The sequence below is a fragment of the Balaenoptera acutorostrata genome, chromosome 9 (genome assembly GCF_949987535.1).
Source record: "Balaenoptera acutorostrata chromosome 9, mBalAcu1.1, whole genome shotgun sequence".
Lineage (NCBI taxonomy): Eukaryota > Metazoa > Chordata > Mammalia > Artiodactyla > Balaenopteridae > Balaenoptera > Balaenoptera acutorostrata.
In genome coordinates, this window is record NC_080072.1 from 110,609,272 (window position 1) to 110,631,917 (window position 22,646).

A 22,646-nucleotide genomic window follows, 5' to 3' on the forward strand; every position below is an offset into this window, starting at 1 on the left:
TATAGATCCCAAATGCAGGCTGAGCAGGAAGGACATGATGAGTTGGGGATGACAACAGTGTAAGTAGAGGTGGAATCACCAGGAATGTCAGTGGAAACAGAGGTTCGGGCTTGTTTCCGAAGGGCCTGGTTTGCTAGGATGAGGGGCTTGGGTGTTTTCAGGTGGGCAGTAAGAACGGTTGGAGGTGTTTAGGCAGAGACGCGATATGATCAGAAGTGCATCATATAAAGACGGCCGTGACGCGGTGTGGAGCGGGAGTGGGAGGTGGGTGTGGGTGAGAGTGGAGACCGGAAGAGGGTGGGGGGCTAGAACAGTGCCTGTGGGGCTGCAGTGGAACCATCCCTTTCAGACCCTCTGACATTGCGTGTAAATAGGAGGAAATAGAAGCTGAAGTCAAGGTGGGACGTTTCTTTCACGTGTAAGGTGATTCCTCTGATTCCTCATCCTTGACTCTATAGCCCCAATATTTCCATCCCTGGGTTATTCTGCCAGCTACCCCTTGAAGACAACAAAGAAATGTTTCAGCAGGGTTTTAATTTTCCTTCTACCTGTATTGTCTCCACAGTATCTCCCAAAATTGTAGAGATTTCTTCCGATATCTCCATCAACGAAGGCAACAATATCAGCCTCACCTGCATAGCAACGGGTCGACCAGAGCCGACGGTTACTTGGAGACACATCTCCCCCAAAGGTGAGAGAAGCAGTTTGGTGTATCGCGTCGTGAGAGGAAGCGGGAGAATCGTTGGCCTTGGCGGGAGGTTATGGCGCTGGTGACTTGGTCCCAAGGGTCCCCCATTCTTGGTGGCCTGGTAACAAGATGCTCATGGCTCGGCAGAGAATATCGGTGTTCTCAGTGCAAGACAGGCATATCCTCTGAGATCTCAGAAATCACACTGGAGGATGTCTCCAGTCCCTGGGAAATTAATCCCAGTTGTTTCTGGGGGAAGTGGTGGTAAGCTGTTCGGGGCAACTTTCCTGGTCACGTTTGGCGATGGAGGAATCTGCTTGGTGTTGGTGGCATTGTTCAGCTGGCTGTTTTGTAGGAGAGAGAAGACACAAACACACAGTGATGGATGAGGGTTTGGGATGGTCATATGCCTACAAGGAAAATTTCCACGTCTGTGCTGCTTCAACAGTGCCAAATATCTGGTCGCTAGGCCATTAGTCCTTTTGTGGTTTTCTTGTTGTTTTACTCTGATTAATCCTAGGTAACAAATACAACTTAATGTGTGACTGAATTGCAAAATTCACTTTGTCTAAACGTCTAGATGTTTTGCAGACCGGGCTAAGTGTCGTTTTGTGCTTTCACGGATTGAACGTTAAACTTTTAGAATTTAAGGCAACATGCCATTTATTATTAAGCTAGGTTTTATGCGAGGTGCATTACATTATTTCATTAGTTCTAAAATGTCTACTGAGTGTTTATATAGCAATAAACCAGAACAGATGAGTCCCTGCTCTCATGAGCTCACATTCTCATGAGATGAATAACCAAAATAATAATGTTAATAATACGTGGTGATAAGGATGAGAAAATAGAGCAGGATACATTGACAGAAGGACAAGAGGTTTGGTCAGGAAAGGCCTTCGACAAGGTGACATTTGAGCAGAGACCTGAAAAAGATCCTTAATTTCACTGCTTATATCTGGCTAACATGGAATATATTTATGTACGTATGTATATATATGTGTGTGTGTGTATGCCTGCATGTATGTATGAAGGTAAGTGCATTGCTGAGTCATGCAGGTTTAAAGAGGCTAAAGAAGAGATACTACTATAAAATAGATAAACAACAAGGACCTACTGTATAGCACAGGGAACTGTATTCAGTATCTTATAATAAACTATAATGGAAAAGAATCTGAAAAAGAATATATATATATATATATATATATATAGAACTGAGTCACTTTGTTGTACACCTGAAACTAACACAATATTTTAAATCAACTAGATTTCAATAAAAATATAGATGCTAAAGTCGCCACCGGCGTGGTTTGCTGGGTGTTTCAGGCTGAGTCCCCCTAAAGCAGACCCTGAGAAGGTGACTGGCAAGCAAGAAGTTTATTGGAGGTGCCCCTGGGACCAAGCCTGTGGAAGGGGAGGGAGGGAGGCGGGGTCAGGCCGAGGGAGAGGTTGAGTTGCCATGATGACCAGAGAAGCATCTCTACTAGCCCTGTGGGGCGTTCTGAAGATAGGATGAATTGTCCTCTATTGAGGTTATGGGGGTGGCCTTTTATGCCAGCACAACAGTCGAGGTCAGGGAATTCGGGCTGCCCCAGAAGGGCTGTGACCTAGGCCAGGCACCTCTCTTCATATGAGACGGTCCCCATGAGGGGCTGCAGCCGAGGGCTGTCCGTCCACCCCCTGGGGCAGGCATCCTTCGTTCCTGAAGAAGGCAGTGCATCACAGGTCTACTACACCTGGACATTAAAAAAAAAGCCAGTTGAAGACTATGCATGGGCCCCAGAAACCAAATTCCCTCTCTCAGGTGACAGTTAGCCCTACGGAGGTTTTCAGAAAAGGGGTGAGGTTTTCACTGTGTTTGGCCTGAAACCCTGGGAGCCATCCTTAGCCACCGCTCCTGACACTACCGCCATGAGCAAAGGAAGCAGAGAGGCGCTCGAATTTCTGCCCATCTCTCGACTGGAAATGACCTTACACGTGGGCTGGCCCACAGTCTGGGAGGAGGCTTCACTGTGCACGAAGTTGTTAGTGATGGAACTTGGCCCTGGGGCACACCCCAGGGTGGGGCATCCAGATGGACAGACTTTCTGGTCCATGGTGCACGGCATTCATCACTGCTTAATGCCGGGACCTCAGTGCCGCTGGACTCCAGGGCGGTCTGTGCCTTTAGCATACGCAAACATTCATCCTCCCAGGTACATGGACTTTCCTTCTGTCAGGTGGCACCGCCCCCTCCATCCTGCAGGTCCCCTCTGTGTCCTGCTTGATGTCTTTTCTCATCCCTCCTCTGGCCCTGCAGCTCTTCGTCTTTTTCTGGGTGCCTTGCCTTTCGTTTTCCTCTCCTCTCCTCTCCTCTCCTCCCCTCCCCTCCCCTTTTTTCTCTTCTTTCCCTTCTCCTCCATACAGCTCCTCTTTTCCTCTTGTCCTTTCACGCTTTCTGTTTCTGTTCTCCGCCTTCCTGTCTCTCGCAGCCTCCTACACAGTCTCCTTCTGTTTCATCCCACATCGTCATTTCTTTCTTCTCTCTCTCCTCCTCACAATCACTTGCGTCTTCCCTCTGCACTGGCGCCTCTCCGTTCCTCTTGCTGAAGTTCTCACCACTGCGCCCTAGCGTCCTTCCCTCTCTCCTGGCCATCAGCCGCCTCATTTCCCCAGGGGACTTGACCTGATGCTTCCATTTTACTGGGGTTTCAGCTGCTATGGAAACAGAAGATGGATCAAGGGGAGAGGAGCAGGATAATCAGAATCTACCTGTGGATCAGAGTAATTTAGACGAGCAGCTTTTCCCAGATCTGCGGTCTGGATTAGCTAACCCAGATTCAAACTGACGCGACATGCCACACAGGAACTGATCACCCCGGGGCTCACGGGGTGCCGCTTCCTTGGTGACTGATTATTTGGACATCAGAGCTGTCATTGGGCTGCTGCCCAGCCCGAACTGGAGCTGGAGACCCTTAGCAGCCAGACCTTCATCTTGCCCCACTAAATATCTCCAAAAGGCTGCTTATTTTAAATAACGTAGGGACAAGATGGGGGCTCCTTGGAGAAAAAGATACGCTACACCTGAGCGAAGGCTCCAAAGGCAGAGAGCTGCTCTCACCTTGCTCCCACTCTGTGTGGGCAGATCACGTTTCAGTCAAGGTCATTCGTATGCTCACATCCATTAAACCCCTGATGGAGGGCTGACCCTGGCCAAGCACTTTGGGCAACCTTGATGGCTTCACTGCATGTTCTCTCCAGACTGGTCTGTTTGTTCTGTGCATTTCTGAAAAATCCTAGTTTCCTCTATCACAACTCATATAGGGCTGCAGTTAGCTGATATAAATCTCTTCCTTTTTTAAAAAAATTTATGGAGGTAACATTGGTTTATAACACATTGGGTTGGTCAAAAAGTTGTTCAGGTTTTCCATAAGATGTTACAGGAAACCCCGAACGAACTTTCTGGCCAACCCAATACAAGTTCCGTGTGTTATATTTTGATTTCTGTATGCACTACAGCGAGCTTACCACCAAAAGGCTAGTTTCCATCCATCACCATACAGTGGACCCCCTGCACCCATTTCACTACCTCCCCTGACCCCACTTCCCCTTTGGTAACCATTACTCTGTTCTCTATATCTATGTGTTTGTTTTTCTTTGGTTTGTTTTGCACATTTGTTTTGTTTTGTTTTGTTTTGTTTTTTGTTTTGTTTTCATATATTCCCCATATAAATGAGATCATATGGTATTTGTCTTTCTCTGTCTGACTTATTTTACTTAGCATAAGGTCCCAGCGTTGACTCCTTTTATGTGGAAAAGTAATAAAGCAATGTTAACCACCATTGTATTAGTAGTGGCTCATCCATCCAGATATACAGAAGCTGGGAGTGATCTTACGGTGGGAGGGGTGTTGGGGGTGTTTCTCAGAAGGTGCCTACCTGGCACTTGACATCAGGTGGAGAAAATGTCAGTTGTCCTTATCCAAGATAGAGAGGGAGGTAAGACCTCCCAAGCTACCTCTTGGCATTGCTACTGATCATGAGAAGTAGTATCTCACCTGGTATTACTCGTTATATGTCTTTTTAGCTCCCTTCATGAACTTACATCTCCCAGGAGTTCAAGGAGAAGGTGTACTAGCTTTGTAGAGATATCTGCCCTCGTGGTGCATACCTGTTTGGGAGGGTACAGGTGTTGCTTGCACCTGCACAGGCCTTGGTCTTTTGAGGAGGAAGAGCCCACGTCACTTCCTCACACGGGAATGCCACCTGGAACTGCACAAATGTTCTAATGGCCCCTCACCAAATCCCACCAGTTAGCCTGCTGCCCCGGGCACTGAAGGACCGTCAGTGGTCCCCAGGGCCCCTTAGACACAACTCTCACTCATGACTCTGCATCTTGTCTTGTCTTTTCCTTATCTAGGCATGCAAGAATTTATTTTGTCATAGCCCTTAAGCTCGAGTCTTTCTATCCAAAAGAACACCTTTAATGCTCTCTATTCCTCTGAGTCTTCTAACAGATAAACTATCTCTTTCAATGTATTCTAAAGATGCTCTTCAAGACTTCACACTTCATAAAAAAATTATTCTCAAAGGCCAATTTTTCATGTCTCCAGTTTCTGTTGGACTGTCAGAGCTTTAGAGAGAAGGCTGAGGTCCCTGTATTTCCACATCCCTGGGAGCCGACCACAAAACCCAGACAAAGGCCTCAGTCCAGCCACTGCTGCATGGGCTGCACTGTACATATGGGGTCATGGCTCACCGAGTGTCCTAATGGGGCTGCCGTCTCGGGTGCACCTGCCTCACCCTTTATCCCATCAAACAAAGCACTGAAAATATCAATAACAATCTCACCAAGGCTGCTGAGAGAACACCTCCCACCTGGGTATTGGCAGGGGGCTCAGGAGGGTCCAGTGATCTGTCCAAAGAGATGTCCTGATTTCTGATTCATCAGTTCTTTGAGACCAGGGCCTATGTCTCTCTTTTCTTGGATCCTTCACCTCCTAGCACAATGCCCAGCACCTAGAAAGCATCTAAGAAATACGTGTTGATTCCGTGAACAGCCCTTGTGTTTGCTGGTGCCCCAGAGGGGATGGCCATTCTCCTAATTCAAAGATTCCATCCCCCTCCTTAAGGAATTCTTGTCCACTTTGATGCTGTGGTCCAGACCCGGTGCGTCTCCTGCTGAAACGCTGCTGGTAAGTCTCCAGGAAGTTTTCTCTGGTCTTGGAGCCTTTCCCGAAGTCCCTCTGGTGGGGAAGCTGCTGTGCCAGGGCTGGACTTCTCCTTGAAGAAGGGACTCCTTTTCAAGTTCTCTTTTGCAAGGGTCGAGGTGGCTCACGGGCATCTTTGAAGCTGGGTCTTGCGTGAGCTGCCTTCTGCCGTCATCACCGCCTCACCGTGATCGCGCCCATGATGTCGGTGCTTCTCTGGCGTGTGGTTCACCCGGCTCTTCCAGGGCACCTGGTCCTTGTGCTGACTTACTCATTCCAACCGCACCTGTGCCTAAGCCCGCAATGGCTCCAAACAGTTCCGTGACTCAATCCTGGATGTTCCCAGAGAGAGTGAATTCAATAATACGTGAAAACTTGCTGCTCCTCATGGGTTAACGAACGTTCAATACAAAGAAAGAAATCAGTACCCAAGAAAGAGAAATATCATTTAAAAAATTCTCCCCTCCATCCCCGGTGTGTGAATCGAGGTTGGGGTAGAGATGGATTGTTTCTTCCCAGGGCCACACAGAGACCCGGGGTGAGAGTGCACAGTTAGAAAAAGGCTGTATGTCCATTGGGCTGCACACCGCGCCCTAGCTGTGGAAGCCTTCTCTTCCCACGGCACGGGGTGGGCGCTTCTGCACGCCTTCCGCACCCCTGTCCGCAGGACTGGGCAACCTGCCTCAGCTGCCAGTCTCGCCCGCTCCCGCCTCAGCTCTGCTGTTGGAGTCGAAGGGCTCAGGTAGCAGTCGGCTGCCCTGGCGCTTGCTTCCCACAGTCTTCAAAGGCACCAGCTGGTGAGGACAGAGTGACCCTCGGATGGGAGCCCTTCTCCTCTCGCCAGTGTTCTGAGCTCTCCCCACCCACCTATTTCCCATTTGTCAGCACTGACAAGCCCTCCTCCCCAGCTAAGCAGGACACAGAAGCGCTAATTGGCACTGGAGGTATCACAGCTTGAGTTCAACCAGAGCTGGCAGGTGCCGCGACTCCGGTGACAGCTCTGCGGAAGAGTGTCAGGCGTGGAGCTCTGGCGTGCCACCGGCTGACGTGGCACCCTGGCACTAATGAGCAGCCTGTCAGCACCAGCGTCAGGGGCCCCGTGTGGCACAGCGATCATTAGGATGGCAGACGAGAAAGTCGTCTCCAGAAAAGAGGCACCGGGGATGGGAGGGAAGGAGGGCAAAATGGAACTAAAGGCTTCACCTCACCCACCACCGATGTTCACCACCCAGCAGGAGGGGACCAAAAAAAAAAAAACAGGAAAGACAAAGATCCTTATGAAAGATCTCTATCTGTGCCAACTCTGGACAACTCTTGGAGTCTCATTTTGGTGGATGCCCTGTAATTAATGATACAGGCGATGCATCTTTTCTGCCATAAGCCAAGGGGGAAGTCAATGACTGAATTATCTCTCCAGTCATGGCCAAGGTGTTGTGAAGCCAGGAATTAGCCTAAGTTCCCAAGAAACAAGGGCCTGAAGGGAAAGGAGGCCTTGAGATCTGTGATTTTTTGCTCCCTGTCAGGGAGTCTCCCTGGCGGGGGCACCTGCTGAACTGCCAGCTGCCCACCTGTCTTCTGCTGGAATATTAGAGTCCAAGAGATACAGTTACGAGAAGGATCCTTCCCGTGGAGGTTCCTCCCACAGGTGGGCATGGGTGGTGAGCAGCGTGTCTGCCCTCTCCACCTGCTTCCTGAGGACAGGTGAGAATGGTCCATTCTTCTGAGCTGTTTGGAATGCCTGGCCCTTCTCTGAGGCTCTGGCCACCTGCAGTGAGTGACTCCCTTTCATAGCTGGAGGTGACCTGCCCCAAACAGGTGGGTTTGAAGTCAGGTCCAGCTGGGTTTGGATTCCCTTGCACTGTCACTGCCTGGGTCACGCTGGGGCAGCAGTAAGCCTCTCCGAAGATACGCTTCTTTCCTGATTTTGTTCTTGCTTCTTGTCACGGCACCTCGAGTTTCCGTGATCTGGTCCTGGACCCCAAGGCCCCCCGCACTGCAGTCACACTGGCAGCTTGAGGCTCACCACCCACTTGGCGTCTCCTCCTTGGACTCACTTCCACTCTCCTTAGACCATCTTCCCGCGGCTTTTGGAGAGAGTCCACTTTTGTTTTAAGACCAGGCTCAGATGCTACCCGTTTGAGAGCCTCTGATGACTTTCTTCAGTCGGAGTGCCTCGGCCTTTCCCGAGACGCCAGAGCACTCTGCACGGCGGTGGTGCCCGCACTCACCTGCAGCTCCAGAGACCCCCACTGCCCTCCTCCCCGGTGTCCACGGGATCAGGGGAGCAGCAACAGGCCTCTCGTGGTCGTATTTTATCGCCAGTGCTGAGCGCAGCCCGAGACAGTGACAGGCCCTTGAAAGAAGTGTCCAATAGTGAAAGTGTGTCCAATAGTGTAGGTACAGTATGTTGCTTCCCTTTTTAAAATTGAGCCTTTCTGGCACATAATTTAAAACAAAATCAATTTTAGTGAGGAAAGGGGTAAGATCCGGGAGCTTCATCTCTGCATCATCATATATTTCCCAAACCAATCAAAGGAATTTGTAAGAAAAGCCTCTCCCCCAACCATTGCCTCCCTGGTTGATCCCAGGACCGAGCTTCACACTCTTCATCTGCAAAAGAGAGATAACCAAGCCGTGTCAGGGTAGGTTGGGCGGGATGAATCACACTCCCCAATGCAGAGTGCCCGGCCAACCGCACACAGTAGGCACCTGACCCCGGTAGTTTCCATCACCCAGCCAGCCCATTCCTCTTCTCTCCCACCCAGGAGACAAGAACAAAAGGGAGGAAATTAAATTTTTTTCCTCTGAAAAGCTTGAATCCTTACAAAAGCCCAAGCTCAGTCAATTGCCAGAAAGGACAGATCTTCGAAGGTGCTTAATCAGCTCCCCCTAACCCCCATGATTTTCTAATTAATGTAGGTGCTTGATTAAAATTCCCCAAGTACCCCAAGTGGCTATCCCAGGAGGGACAAGTAATTGCTATTGCGAAAGATATTACAGTGGTCATTGATGGTGGGAGAAAAAAAAATAATTGCATCATAATGGAAAGTGGCAGATCTCCTCTCCCTAGGAACAGGGGAGCATATGGTATTAGGTCCAACCTGTACAGAGAAAGCAATTTCTTCTGATGGAGATAAACCAGTGGTCCAACCTCAATACGAGGCAAAGTGATCCAGAAACTCATTAAGTAAATGGCTTAAACACAGACCAAGGTGGCAAAGAAAAAAGTGGAGTGAGACGTTTATAGATCACTCTTTTAACTCCGTAATTTTCTTTAACTGTAACATTATGGCTAGATAGATACATTTAGGGGAAAATTTGCCAGTGTCAATAAGGTTTTTTGTAAGTTTAATATTTATGATCTGGTTTAAAGCAGTATTATAGCTGTGCGACTTCCTACTTCAAAGAAGAGGAAAATCATAAAAAGACTAGTGGGGAAATTAATGAGTTCAGTGTGCCTCAATTGAGAACATATGAAATCAAGCCTCAGTCTAGAAACCAAGGGCAGGAGTGCACACCACAGACGCTGTTTGTGGTTTTACCCAATTATTTTAAAACCCTTGAAAAATGTTGTAGAATCAGACGTCTGCTGAATGCAGGCACTGCTGACAGCGTCCTCCCCCATGTTCTCCTGAGTCTTGGGCTATTTATGCGGGTACTTGGTGACCGTTACCATGCAGAACTATTTTGATGGAACAAGAAAGGAAACAGAAAAGCAAGGAGATTGTATTATCTTCCCCACCGAAGCTAACCAGCCCTGGCTCAGTTATTGCAAAGGCTGGTTAAAATGGCAGCCCCTCCAGGCCAGGAGACCCCCTCTCTGAGGAGCACCCATGACAGGCAGCTCTTTGGGGGGGTACAGAAGGGCTTTAGCGGGGCCTCACCCCCCCACCATAGGCATGGTAACCTCCTCACTGAGGAACCCCTGTAGACCAGCTGAAGGCTTTGGGGTCCCATGGCCAGGTCCCACCAGGAGCTGCCAGGAGAGCTTGGAGACTGTTTCCAATCAGATTGTCCTGGCCACAAGGACTTCCCTGTGGAGCTCTGACTTTGCACCTACTTTTCCACCCTGAATCTTATCTTGACCTGTGGTGACTGCTTTTTCCCTAGAGTCTAAATTGCAGAGTGTCTATTATCCAATAATTACAATAAGAATGTGTGGATGTTCAAAATGCGCTGGCCGTTCTTCTAAACATGCAGCATACTTGTATGAATTCTTCTCAACAGCGGTGTGAGACCGGTCCTGTGATGAGCCACTTTACCAATGAGGGGGCTGAGGCTTGGAGCGTCAGGCAAGTGGGCCGGGGTCACCAGGCTCCAAGTGGCAAAGCTGAAATCCCACCCCCAGCGACATTGTCTCCAGAAAGCATGTGCTTAACTGCTGTGCTGTATGGTACCGTTCTCCAAGGGTGGTCCCTGGACCAACAGCATGGGCATCACCTTGTTTGTACCCCAGATCTAGGATGGGACCCAGAAATCTGCATTTTAGCAAATCCCCGGAGAATTGTGTTGCACACTTAAGTTTGAGAACCACTGCTGTGGGATATTTGCTCTGTGCTGGGCACTCTGCTTTACATATCTTATATCACTTAATTCTCACAAACGCCCTGACAAGTAGGCATTATTTCCATTTTAGCAATGAAGAAATGGAGAGCTGAGAGGATAATTGGCCCACAAATTTTAAATGGCCAAGCTGAAATTGAAATCCAAGCTTTTCTGACTCCAAGTTTCATATTCCTTTTTTTTTTTAAACATCTTTATTGGAGTATAATTGCTTTACAATGTTGTGTTAATTTCTGCTGTATAACAATGTGAATCAGTTATATATATATACATATATCCCCCATCCCCTCCCTCTTGCGTCTCCCTCCCACCCTCCCTATCCCACCCCTCTAGGTGGTTACAAAGCACCGAGCCGATCTCCCTGTGCTATGCGGCTGCTTCCCACTAGCTATCTATTTTACATTTGGTAGTGTATATATGTCCATACCACTCTCTCACTTCGTCCCAGCTTACCCTTCCCCCTCCCCGTGTCCTCAAGTCCATTCTCTACGTCTGCGTCTTTATTCCTGTCCTGCCCCTAGGTTCATCAGAACCTTTTTTTTTTTTTTTTAGATTCCATATATATGTATTAACATACGGTATTTGTTTTTCTCTTTCTGACTTACTTCACTCTGTATGACAGCTTCCATCCACCTCACTACAAATAACTCAATTTCGTTTATTTTATGGCTGAGTAATATTCCATTGTATATATATGCCACACAAGATTTGTATTCTTATCCCTGCTTCACTTCTGACCCACGGCTTCTTCTCCATGTCTGGGACACGGCTACTCTCTGTTTCAGGCCTCCTGGCAGCCCAGGGCCTGTGGTCCTTGGAGGTCCAGGTTTTCTTAGTGTTCCTGCAAGTTCACCCACACTCTTGTCCGGACACTGGACTCCAGGCTGGGCTCTGCGCTGGGCCTGGGTGTTCCATGCTCCCCAGAGTCTCAGGCTCCTTTCAGTGGGTCTTTGCACGATACCTCTGAGCAAAGGGTGTAGCCCCAGCACAGAGGCCGACCACTCAGTTCTCAGGTGAGGCGCCTTCCTCCTACGGAGCTGCCTGTGTGAGCTTCACGCTCTCTCCCCCTCCCCCGCGCCCCCTGGACCACAGAGCGTGCATGGCAGTGAGGTAGCTGCTCTCTGACTTGATTTATCTCTTCCACTCACTCACACAATGGTGTGTCTTGTGCTTTGGTTGTTATTATTAGGTTGTTTTACACACTAACGGCTTTAGATATGAAAAGAAATTGCTGGATTCCAGGCTATGTTTTTCATTATCTGACTCCATTGAGTTTCGCTCTGTGTCCTTGTGGTGTTTGGCATACTTCATCTTCCTAGGGGTGTACAATGCTTGTCCTGCTGGAGCCAGGACAGTCGGAAAGCAGCGAGCGGAATACCAACTCCCTTCTTGAAGATCCAGGGCCTGGCCCCCTCCTGGCTGGGCCGCTCGTGCTCTCCGGACACTACTGCACAGCCAGCCAGCCTGTTCGTTGCCTGCGTGTTTGGGGTGAGGACTAGGTAGCCCTTCCTTCCCTAGGAGGATCATCTTACCCCTTACTTCTCCCCAGCAGAGGTGGATCCTTCTACGGTAACCCCCTCTCCCAGCGCCCCCAAAACAAATCCCTCTCCTCTGAGAGTTAAAAGGAATGACTTTGGACTTAATCGTTCCTCCACAGTAGATTCAGGACTCCTCCTGCTTAGCTGATCTGCAGCCCAGGAGGCCTTGCGCTCCTTCTCTAATTCCCTGCATCACTGCCTTGCCCTTTATGGAATGGTTCACGGAGGTCACAGTGGTTGGAGATATTTGGCCAGTCATCTGCAATGATAGAGAAAGAAGAATGGCTTTCTCGCTCTGTTGATTTATTTCCTCTGTCACACATCGTCCCCGAAAAGGATTTAAGCAGAGAAGGTGACATGGATTCTGTGCCTGGGAAAACTCCTTGGCAAAACAATTTTCGTTGCTCCTACATTGATTCAATTATTTACTCAATAATTGCTGTCGAGCAGCTACTGCTGTGCAGCTGTCTTAGGCTGTGGAGATACATGACAGGACAAAGCAGAAAAAATCCCTGGCCTCATGGAGCTTCTATTCTACTGGGAGAGACAGAAAATAAGTCCAAGGATAAGTGAACCTGAGAGTGTGTTATATGGTAATTACTGTGAAAAAATTAACCGGATAAGAGGCAAAGAGATTATCAAGCATCTGTTTGGGGTTTGCAACCTTCCATAGAGTAGATAAGGATGGGTTTATTAAGAAGATACCCTATGGAAGTCGGGAGAGAAGGCGTTTGGATAATTCCAGCGGAGCATTCCTGGAAGGGCAAACTGTGAATCCGAGGCCCTCCATCAGGACACCTCTGTCATGTTCCAGGATCGTCACGGAGACCATGTGGCTACAGAAGGTTTATTCAGTACCTGCCCTCCTCTCAATGGGCTCTAAGCTTCCTGAGGGCGAGAAGCATGCGCACAGCAGTGCAGAGCGTGGAGCCTATCCAGTCTTAGACCTTCAATAAGTATTTGTGTAACGAATGAGTGAGTAAAGTGAGCGTGGGCTTCTGGGGTGAGTAGTTGAGCATGCTGGGAAGTTATAAGGTTCAAGTCAGAAACGGTGGTCCCTTCGTTAGTGACGTCAGGTTCTAGAGAATGACGTGTCTCGTCCTGTGAAGGCGGCAGCAGAGGGCTCAGATGGAGGAACAGGTCCGTGGAGACGCAGGGTCCAGGTAAGCTGATGGTGCTAGTGTCTGACAGATCACCAGAGGGAACACTGAAGACAGTCCAGGTAATGGCCCAGGTGAGTGACAAGTTGGGCTGTGATTCAGGTGTGAAAGCCCTCAAAGCATCACGGGGAGTTCAGGACACCAGTTCTTGACAGCAGGAAGAGGAGGGGTACATGCAACATTGCCGGAGGGCAAGACCTTGGAAGAAGCAAGGTTTTCAAGAAAAATGTGAAAGAGGAAAGGTTTTCAAACAACCTTGGGGAGTAAGGAAGACCATCACCCCAACCTCCAATGCCAAAACCAACAACCCAGCAGTTTCTTGAGAGCTACCCAGGAAGCGCTGACCTCGGGGAACAGCTGGGTTTTAATTAATAAAGGCAGGTCAGGGGATGCTCAGCCTGGAGCCTGAGGTCTGGGGGAGCATTTTGCTTAGATAGTGGGTGTTCCAGAGGCAGAGCCATCAGGCTTGGAAGGTCGGGAGACATGAGGAATGACAGATCTGCAGAGCATTGATGGTGAGGGAGGCGGTCGCTTGCTGCGTGGCACCCCCAGCAGTGAGGGGTGTGAGGCTGGTTGGATTTAGCCCCTGTGGTCCCCGAGGGAAGGCAGGGAAGCACATCTCACAGTCTTCATCTGTAGCCTCAATCCCATTTCTTCCTGAGCCCGAGGGTGGGGTGGTGACAGAAGGTAGCTGTTGGCAAGGCCAAGCCTCCTTGTGTTCCAGAGCTAGGAGACTGACCTTTAGGGAGCTACTGAAAGGTCAAAGTCAGAGATCATGAGATGGCAGGAGTGGAGGATAAGCATGGAATTTAGAGATATGCAGGAGACCAAATTGCCAGAACTGGTGATGGGTTTAATATGGGTGGGAGTGAGGGTAGGCACTAAGCTGAGAAGGAGCCCCGTATTTCTGACTTGGCCTCCCTCATTGCCAGGTTTGGGGGACTAGGGATTATCTTTCTGGCTGTTCTCCCATGTGGCAATAGGTAGTATGTTAGGAACCAGCTGGTGTCTGATTTATTTCTGCCTGTTGATCCATGTGGGTTAGTTTCCTTTTCTCCATAGATGATCAGAACAACCCCAGACATATTTATTTATTTATTTCCAGAGAATCAGGATTTATTCGATTGAACAGAAATGATAGAGTACAACAGAGATATGATAAATAGGCAGAAATGCATCATCTTTTATTCAACAGATATTTTTTGAGTACCCAAAACACGACAGTGCGTTGCAATGAACACAACATTCAAAGCCTCTGCCCCATGGGGCTGCCGTGTGGGAGTAGGTGATATTCAATAAACAAATATGTGAGCCGATGTCAGGGAGAGATAGTACTATGGAGAAAAAGAAAACAGAGACAGGGCAAAGAATGATTCTGGTGCTCCTTTGGTTAGGCTGTTGAGAGAAAGCCTGAGCAGAGACCTCGGGAGCTGAGTGAAGTGAGGCAGCAAACTGGATGGACTAAGAAGGGGGCGTTCCAAGCAGAGGGACCTGCTCGTTCCAAGGCCATGAGCTGCGGAGACCTTTGGTGTCTCTGTGCAACAGCAAGAATGTTGATGCAGAGAAGTGACACAGGATGGTGTGAAGAGAGTCAGGAGTCAGGTCATGTAGTGCCTTGAAAACCAAGGTAAAAACTTTGACATTTGTTCCAATAAAAACACTGCCAAGTTTCAAGCAGGAGAGTGAACTGAGTGAATAAATGTTGTTAAAGGGTCATGTTTACGGTTTGAAGAGAAAGACAGGGGTAAAGGGGCGGGGGTGTAAGGGTAGCAGCTGGGATACCAGTTAGGATACTGTTGCTTTAGTCCATCAAGAAGTGATGAAGGATGGAATATGATGGTGGGGTCCAAGACGGTAAGACTATGTTTAGTCTGGAATGTGTTCTGCAAGCTGACAGGGTTTGCTGCCTTACTAGATGGGCGTTGTGAGAAAGAGTTAGGAGTCAAGGGGGATTCTAAGGTTTGTGACCTGTGCCTACTGGTGGCTGCTTCTATCAATTCCTGCCATCAGGAACTCCAAGAGGAGCAGGCCTGCAGAGGAAGAAAGGAGCTTGGTGCTTTAGGTACGCACGTGCAGGTGCTGAGTAGACAGTTGGCTATGCAAGGGTCCAGAAGCCAGAAAAATTAATCCAGGCGTCGTCAGCATGCATGGGTCTGGCTATCACCACCTAGTGGGTGAAGATGGATAGAGGAGAGACCCTCAGGGCTTTCCAATGTTGAGGTGTTAAAAGAGGAGGATCCAACAAAGATGACTGTGAAGAAGTGGCTGGAGAGCCGTGAAGGACAACTGAAAGCCAAGTGCAGAGAACGTTTCATGGACGGAGGGGGTGATTAATATCACATGTGTTGCTTAGACGTCAAGGAAGATGAGGGCTGAGAACTGGCAGTGCATTTACACAAGACATTGGTGAGAAAGGTTCCGATGAAAGATAGTAGACAAAGATTAATTGGAATGGGAGAGAATGGGCAGAAGAAATGGACAGAGTAATAAACATTTTTGGAGAAGTGATGCTCTAAGTATTCGCAGAATGTGGTGTTGGTGGAGAGTGTGAGGTCAAAGGGACTTTTCCCCAAAGTCCAGTCTGCAGCCCAGCCACCCTTGGCCACTCCCCGGCTGTTATTGCTGGGTAATTACTCGCCTTAGAGTTCTCAGTCATCCCTCTTCCTCAGATGAAATAAGAAAGGGATTAGCTAAGTCTTGTCTCTGCTTGTGGAGCAGCCTATAAATTTTGACCTTCAGCCACATCACCCCAAAGTTTCTTTATGTGGCTTTTGAGTGCTCTAGGAAGTTGGAGCTAAAGTCACCATGTTGCTAAAGCAACTGACCATCTCTGACCCTGTGGAGCATCGCCTGGAGGAGAGCCTCTGCTGCAGGGTCTAGTGAGGGTTCCGCTGGGGACTGATCGTTGAAGCACTTACTTCTTGGAGTGTGAAACCGCCCATGAGGAGGAGCCTGGGGGTGTCGGATGATTTCTGCTCATCCCCCAACCTCTCCCCAGGGGCCACGGAGAAGTTCTCAAAGTCCTCAGTACTCACCTGGAGCAGGATGTCTGAACCCATCTTTTCTTTTAAATCAGAGCAGGAACCAGGTAAACCTGGGCAGCCTCCCCCGACTCTGGCCACGCCATTATCCAAGTGAAGCCCCCATCATGCCCAAAGAAAGCTTCCTATGGATGGAAGGAGAAGGTCAACTAAACACCTGGAAGTGTGGACGAATACAGCCTAAATCCAGTTCTATAGGGTGATACTGTCTGGGGGAAATACTTCAGCTTTTACAGATGTATACCCTGGAAATTCTGCAAATATCCCTGCTGCTTCACTGTTGCTGAGCCCGGGTCAGATGGGGCAGAGGAAGCAGACGATCTCAGTGTTCAGTCTAGAAAAATGTCACGGTTGGGGGAGAACTCACCAAGCCGGAAGAAAGCACCTGCTGTGACAGGTAGCCGTGTCTCCTCCACCTAGTCCGGGCTTGCAGACAAGTTCCCGAGTATCCATCCAACGTTTCTCCTCAGAGTCCAAGCAAATCCATTCTCCTTGCCCCATTACCTTGTCCCCATTTCCTCTGAGAGGGGAAGAACCCTGAATTGATAGGGCACGTTGTGTAAGATGGAAGGACCGGGAGGAATTGGTTCCATCTCACTCTGCATCTCTACTTCTACCTAGAGCCACATGACCCTTGAGAATTCAGGACAACTTAGCGAGGGTGAACACAGTTTTTTCTTCGACCTTATTTTGCTCCCTTTGGCTTTGCTGTCAAGTGTCCACACTGACCAGTCCCTGTTCTGCCCTTGAACGGTCACATTTCTCCACGTGTTGATGTGTTTTCTCTCTTTATCGCAGCACTTTCCTAGGCCTCTTGATTTTGGTCACTCAGGTGTTGTCATGGCAATCACATCCTCAGAAGAGTGGCGCTGCTCATGTTGTCATGGTTATAAGGACCTCTTGATGAGAGTCCCCACTTCATTGTCACCATGCAGCCAGCAGTAAGGAACCCCAGGACCTCTTGGCAAGCCTGAATTCTTAGGCTAGAAGCTAGTGGTTCTGTGCCTGAAAATGCAAGTGGCAGTAATTAAGAAAATAGCAGCAGTCTAAAATGGTTAGATTCTACTTGTATGAAAAGGAGAAGCCTGAAGGAAGGACCATCCTCATCCCCCTCCTCCTCCTCATCACCGTTATCATGTCCTTCTCCCCCTCCCCTTCCTCTTCATCATCATCATCATCATCATTATCATCCAAGTACCTAATATTTTTATCGTAGGTTGGCTGTGTTCCAGGCACCTTTCTAAATGTTTTACCTGCGTGAACTCTTTAATTCCCTTGACAATCTTCTGGCGTAGGTGTTATTAGTGTTCTTTTGTAGGTGAAGGAACTCAGACCCAGAGCACTCACTTAAGTAACTTGCTCAAAGACACACCGTAGGGTAGGAGGTGGCCAAGACTTAACCAGCCACGTTGGTTGCAGAGGCCTCACTCTGAACCCATTCATCTACTGCTTGCCTTTGTCCTGTTTTATTCCTGACAGCAAAAATCAAGATGAATCGGCCCAGCTACCAAAGGCAGTGCCAGCTCAGATCATCTTTTCTTTTCCCCACTGGAATTCGAGTAGTTTACACCAATTTTAATTTTTAAAACATTTTCATATTTTCCTTTGATTCTCTAACACCCGTATGAAGTTACTGTTGCTATTAATTTTATTTTACAGATGAGATAACCCAAGGTTGGAGAGTCTATGGTTTCCCAAAGAAATTTAGCTGCTAAACTCTCAGACTAGTCCTGACTATGTGACTATCTGCTGATTCAGAATCCAGGGTTTTGTTCTGCCCCACTGCCCATCAGATCATGTGATGTAGCCCAAAGGCAGGCTCTGGGGAGGGGAATGACCAAACCATCAAAGGGGGCGAGTTGCCAGCAGTCACCTCTGTTGGTGATAGAAGAGATAAATGGCAGGTCGTAGCCTGCCACTCAGGTGGACGTTTGTCCTCTTCGGCCTCCACATTCTCTGTGTAACAACTCCAGGGTCTCAGCAGCTGCTTCTGTCTATCACAAGGCAGGCAGGAGAGGGCAGCCTTCCCTCCATCCTGACTACTGTCATTGACTCTGCGCTCCTCTGAGCAAGTAGTTTAACCTATGTGGGAGAATCCCAATAAAAAGTTAATTACAGCCCTGTGTCTATGCGGATTTTCAGAAAATGACAATTAAACACAAATAAGTTACTTAGAAACCAGCCTCTGAGGAAGTACAGCTTTCAAGGCAGAGGACTTTCAGGCCTAAGAGTTGACGGGTCTCATTCAAGTACAAGGGGCTTGGAGGGAGATGTGCTGGGTGGGTGGGTGACAGTGAGGTTAATAAAGGTGATAAAAAGAATAGTAGCAAAGGCTTATGGTGTTCTTACTGCTGTATGCCAGCGCTTCACCCGTGCCAGCTCGTTTAATCTTTGGAACAACGCTGTGAGCTTAGATTCTGTTATTACCCATATTTGACAAATGAGGAAACAGGCACGGAGGTGTTCAATAACCTGCTGCAGGTCAGATAGCTGCTAAGAGGTAGACCTGGACACTGACCTTGGCCTTCCAGATGTCTCTGTGGATACTGGCCCGCCACCTGTCGTGGGCTTGGACTGGGTTCCGGGAACTGGGCCTGAGCTTAGAGGCACGGCAAGGTGCACTTTCACGACTCGAGTTCTGATTATACCGCTTTCTAAGCGGTGTCCCCTGAGCACTTTGCCCACCCTCTGAGCCGTGGTCATCACACCTGTAAAGTGAGTACCTCGATAGCGTATTCATCCTGGGCTTCTTGTGAAGATGGCATGAGTGGCGCCTGTAAATGCGTGCCCTGTGCCCGGCAGAGAACAACGCTCCGTAAACATTAGTCACGGGGTGGGGCAGGCGTGCACAGTAGACGTGTATGGCTGATGCGTTCTGTGGAGGCTAACACCACACTGTACAGCAACCATACGCCAATAAAAATTAATTTAAAAAATACAAAATAAAAAGAAACTGGAGGGCGTAATTAGGCTGCCCTCGATGGTAGCGTCTCATCTCATTTTAAAGATAAGCGGGCCTCTCAGAACACGTGGGAGGTGTCATGGGTCATATGTGGCAGGTGGAACGTGGGTGCCCAGGCTCGTGCCTTTCCAAACACCCCATCTCACCTAACCCAGAGCAGGCCCAGCGCTGTTTTTAAATGACCTCTTGATAGAAGGGCCAGCATTTCCATCTCCTTTGGACAGCCCTTCCCAGAGCCTCGGTTTCCCCTTGAATCAAACCTATAGGCTCTTCTAATGCCCCCAGTGAACACTGGAGGCACCTAACAAATGTCCCTTGGATGGAGACAGTGAATGGCTGACTGGTAAGTGTCTCCTCACCATCGTTTCCTTCACCTGCAAAAAGATTAAGTTCACAGTTAGTAGCACCCGATTTGGATAGAAACAGAAGTTGAATGAAAATAGAATGTGACTGAGATTTAACCCAAAGTAATACTTTGTCCTAGGGTTTTAATAAACAAAACCACAAATGGAAAATTCTTATTTCTACTCTAAAAAGACACTTATCTGGCCTGTAATGATTCAGTATTGAATTGGGAATGCGTTCTGTTCTTCTCATTTCTGTGAAAGCAGTGTTCTAGCTGCATTAAAGGAGTCCAGTCTGCAGAGACGGGGGCCTGACAAAGACCTCCCTCCAGCCCCACTTCCAAAAAAAGTAGCTTGGAAATAGGGTCCATGCTGCCCACAGGACTTGATAATGTCAAGGTGCTTTGCTGCTGTGCACGTGCGATGCCTAAGCGTCAGCTCTGGGGACGTTTCCATGCGCCTTTTAAGACGGAAACTCTCTTCTCTGCCTGGCCAGCTGCATAGGGCAGCCAGTGGGAGAAGGTCCGGCTTGTCTGCTGCCCCCTGGGTGCCACAGCTGCTAAGGGAGTTGAAGGCCAAGTGGGAGAGGGCCAGGAGGGTCACAGCGGTGTCTCTGTCAGGATGCAATTTAGGCACAACAGGGAATTGGGAACTTCCTGTTGAGCTGTCGTCACCCTAGACACGTCTCGCCTGGGAGAGTCCTGCCGCTGGCGAGCGCTGAGAATCCAGCCCTGCAGAGCTCTTCCCGCCGTGTGGACTGTAAACTTCCCGCTGCAAGAATAAAGGAAGGAGGGGCCTGCCAAGTGCACAGAGGGGGAAGTGTATGTGATTCCACCATCTGAAGACATACATCACATTGGGAACATCAGGGGGAAAAGAAGAGGAGGAAAGAAAGTAAAGAGTGTGCTGGGAAGCTGGCGGAGGATGGGTCATCGGGTCTTCACTGAGGAGACTCCCTGTGAAATGGGGCAGCCTTCCAGGGCCTTCCATCAGGCACGCGTTTTCACAGTGAAGCTTGGCTGTCTCTGGTCTGCACCCGGGAAAGGAAATCCTTCCATGCGCAGATGCCCACTTGGCAGCCCAAGGTCACCCAGGAGGAGAGCAGTGGTCAGGGTGGAGGGATGTGAAGAGCGCTTTTGTGGGGACACTGGATTCGACTCTTTGCTCTGCCGGCTACTAAGTGGGTGACCCTCCTGAAGCCAATCAACCTCCCTGAGCCTCTGCCACCTGGTCCATAAAACAGGATCAGAAAGTGGAGATTAGCAATCCCACATTCCAGGTGATTGGTCAACATGAAAACATTGTGTGTGTGGTCCTTTATTAATAACCAGTTCTGCATGAATCATGCATATTCTCCAGGGTGATGCCAGGAAAGTCATGAAGGCAAGGAGGGAAGATGTGACCCCAGCACAGAGCAATCTTCTAAGACAAAGACGTTTTTATGTTTCTGAAACACAAACTTGAAAAGCAAATGATGTAACCACTGTCTGTGACCGTTGGTATAAGAACAACACTTCTCCTGTGTTCCCGTTATCTTTGCGTTATGTTTATTAATGCAGCATAATTAATTTCAAAGTTCTCCTAAGCATTTCAGAAATGCTACCTAGAATGTAGCCCAAGTGAGGAGAGTTGAATCTGGAAATTGTTTGACAAGAGCAGAACAACGGGCCACAACTGCACAAAACAGAAATTGCAGAAATCGAAAGGGAAATTCAGGGCAACAGGAATATTCTGGTTGGTGCTGGTTTTAGGATGAGACCGGGATCTTTGGCTTCCACAGCACTCAGGAGCTCCAAGCCAGGGCTGGTTCTCTTTGTCCTGTTTCACAACAACAGGGATGGGGCTGGCATGTGGGCCAAATCCCACCTGCTAGCTGCTTTTGAACAACCTGTGAGCTCAGAAAGAATTTTACATTTTTAATGGCTGAATTTAAAATGAAAGAACAGTAGTATTTCGTGACATGTGCAAATTATTTGAAATTAAATTGTTTTATGAGAACATAAAACAAGGTTTTATGAGAACACACCACAGCCCTTTGTTTATGGGGGCTTTCCTCTTCCAGCGTCAGAGTTGAGTAGTTTCAATGAGGCCGTGTGTCCTGCAAAGCCTAAAATATTCACTCTCTGGTCCTTGAGAAAAGAAGTTTGTCAATATCTGCAGTACATGAAGACTGGCTCTTTTTTTAAAAAAATTTTTGGAAATATAATTGATGTACAGGGTTGTGTTAGTTTCAGGTATACAACAAAGTGATTCAGTTATACATATATATATTTTTTTTATATATTCTTTTTTTACATTCTCTTCCCTTATAGTTTATTACAAGATATTGAGTATAGTTCCCTGTGCTATACAGTAGGTCCTAGTTGGTTATCTATTTTATATATAGGAGTGTGTATCTGTTAATCCCAAACTCCTAATTTATCCCTCCCCCCTTCCCCCTTTGGTAACCATAAGTTTGTTTGCTATGTCTGTGAGCCTATTTCTGTTTCGTAAATAAGTTCATTTGTATCTTTTTTTTAGAGTCCACATATCAGTGATGTCATATTATATTTGTCTTTCTCTGTCTGGCTTACTTCAGTTAGTGTGACCGTCTCCAGGTCCATCCATGTTGCTGAAGACTTGACAGTTCTAGTTGCTGCTGTTAAATTCTTATTTTTACCCCTGAGCACCCTTGGTTCCCTTTCCTGTTGTCCTGTGAGCTTGCAGTGATGGTGGTTCTTATCCGCATTCACAGCCATCCAAGAGGGGTCCTTCCAGGGGGGCCGTGCCTTCCTCAGGGGCTCCTCGCTGGCTCACAGGTGTCACGCTCCACCCGACAGCTACGTCTTACCTTGGTTTTGACCTCTGCCGACACAGGGCTGTTACTTGCCTGGCCCCGGAAGAGCACTTCCCTGACTGTCACACTGTTCTATCCTCTCCCCACTTTGCCTCCTTTTGCCTGGAGGGATCACAGCAATCCAGCCCTAGCCCTGGGTCTTTGATCTCATAAGCTTCCAACATGACCACGCCTCTGTTGTTGATTCTGATTTTACCCTTGGGGAAGTTGTTCAGATGTCGTTGCTGTTTCTCTCGTTTATGTGGCGTTTTGTGGGAGCATCTGATCCTGCCTTTGCTCATAGCCTTAAGGCTGGGCATCCTCTTCTGGGAGGAGCAGGTTTGCTG

The 22,646-nt window shown here is 48.4% G+C and overlaps 1 protein-coding gene across 6 annotated transcripts in view; it reads left to right on the top strand.

Annotated features, from left to right (window-relative positions):
• The window catches only part of NTM (neurotrimin), a 931,513-nt gene that overhangs the window by 806,923 nt on the left and 101,944 nt on the right, over nucleotides 1–22,646 (top strand). For all 6 annotated transcript variants that reach the window (XM_057553462.1, XM_057553467.1, XM_057553466.1 and 3 more), the window contains one exon: nucleotides 566–691. In XM_057553462.1, coding sequence (XP_057409445.1) covers nucleotides 566–691 — 126 coding nt within the window. The remainder of the gene's footprint in view (nucleotides 1–565; nucleotides 692–22,646) is intronic.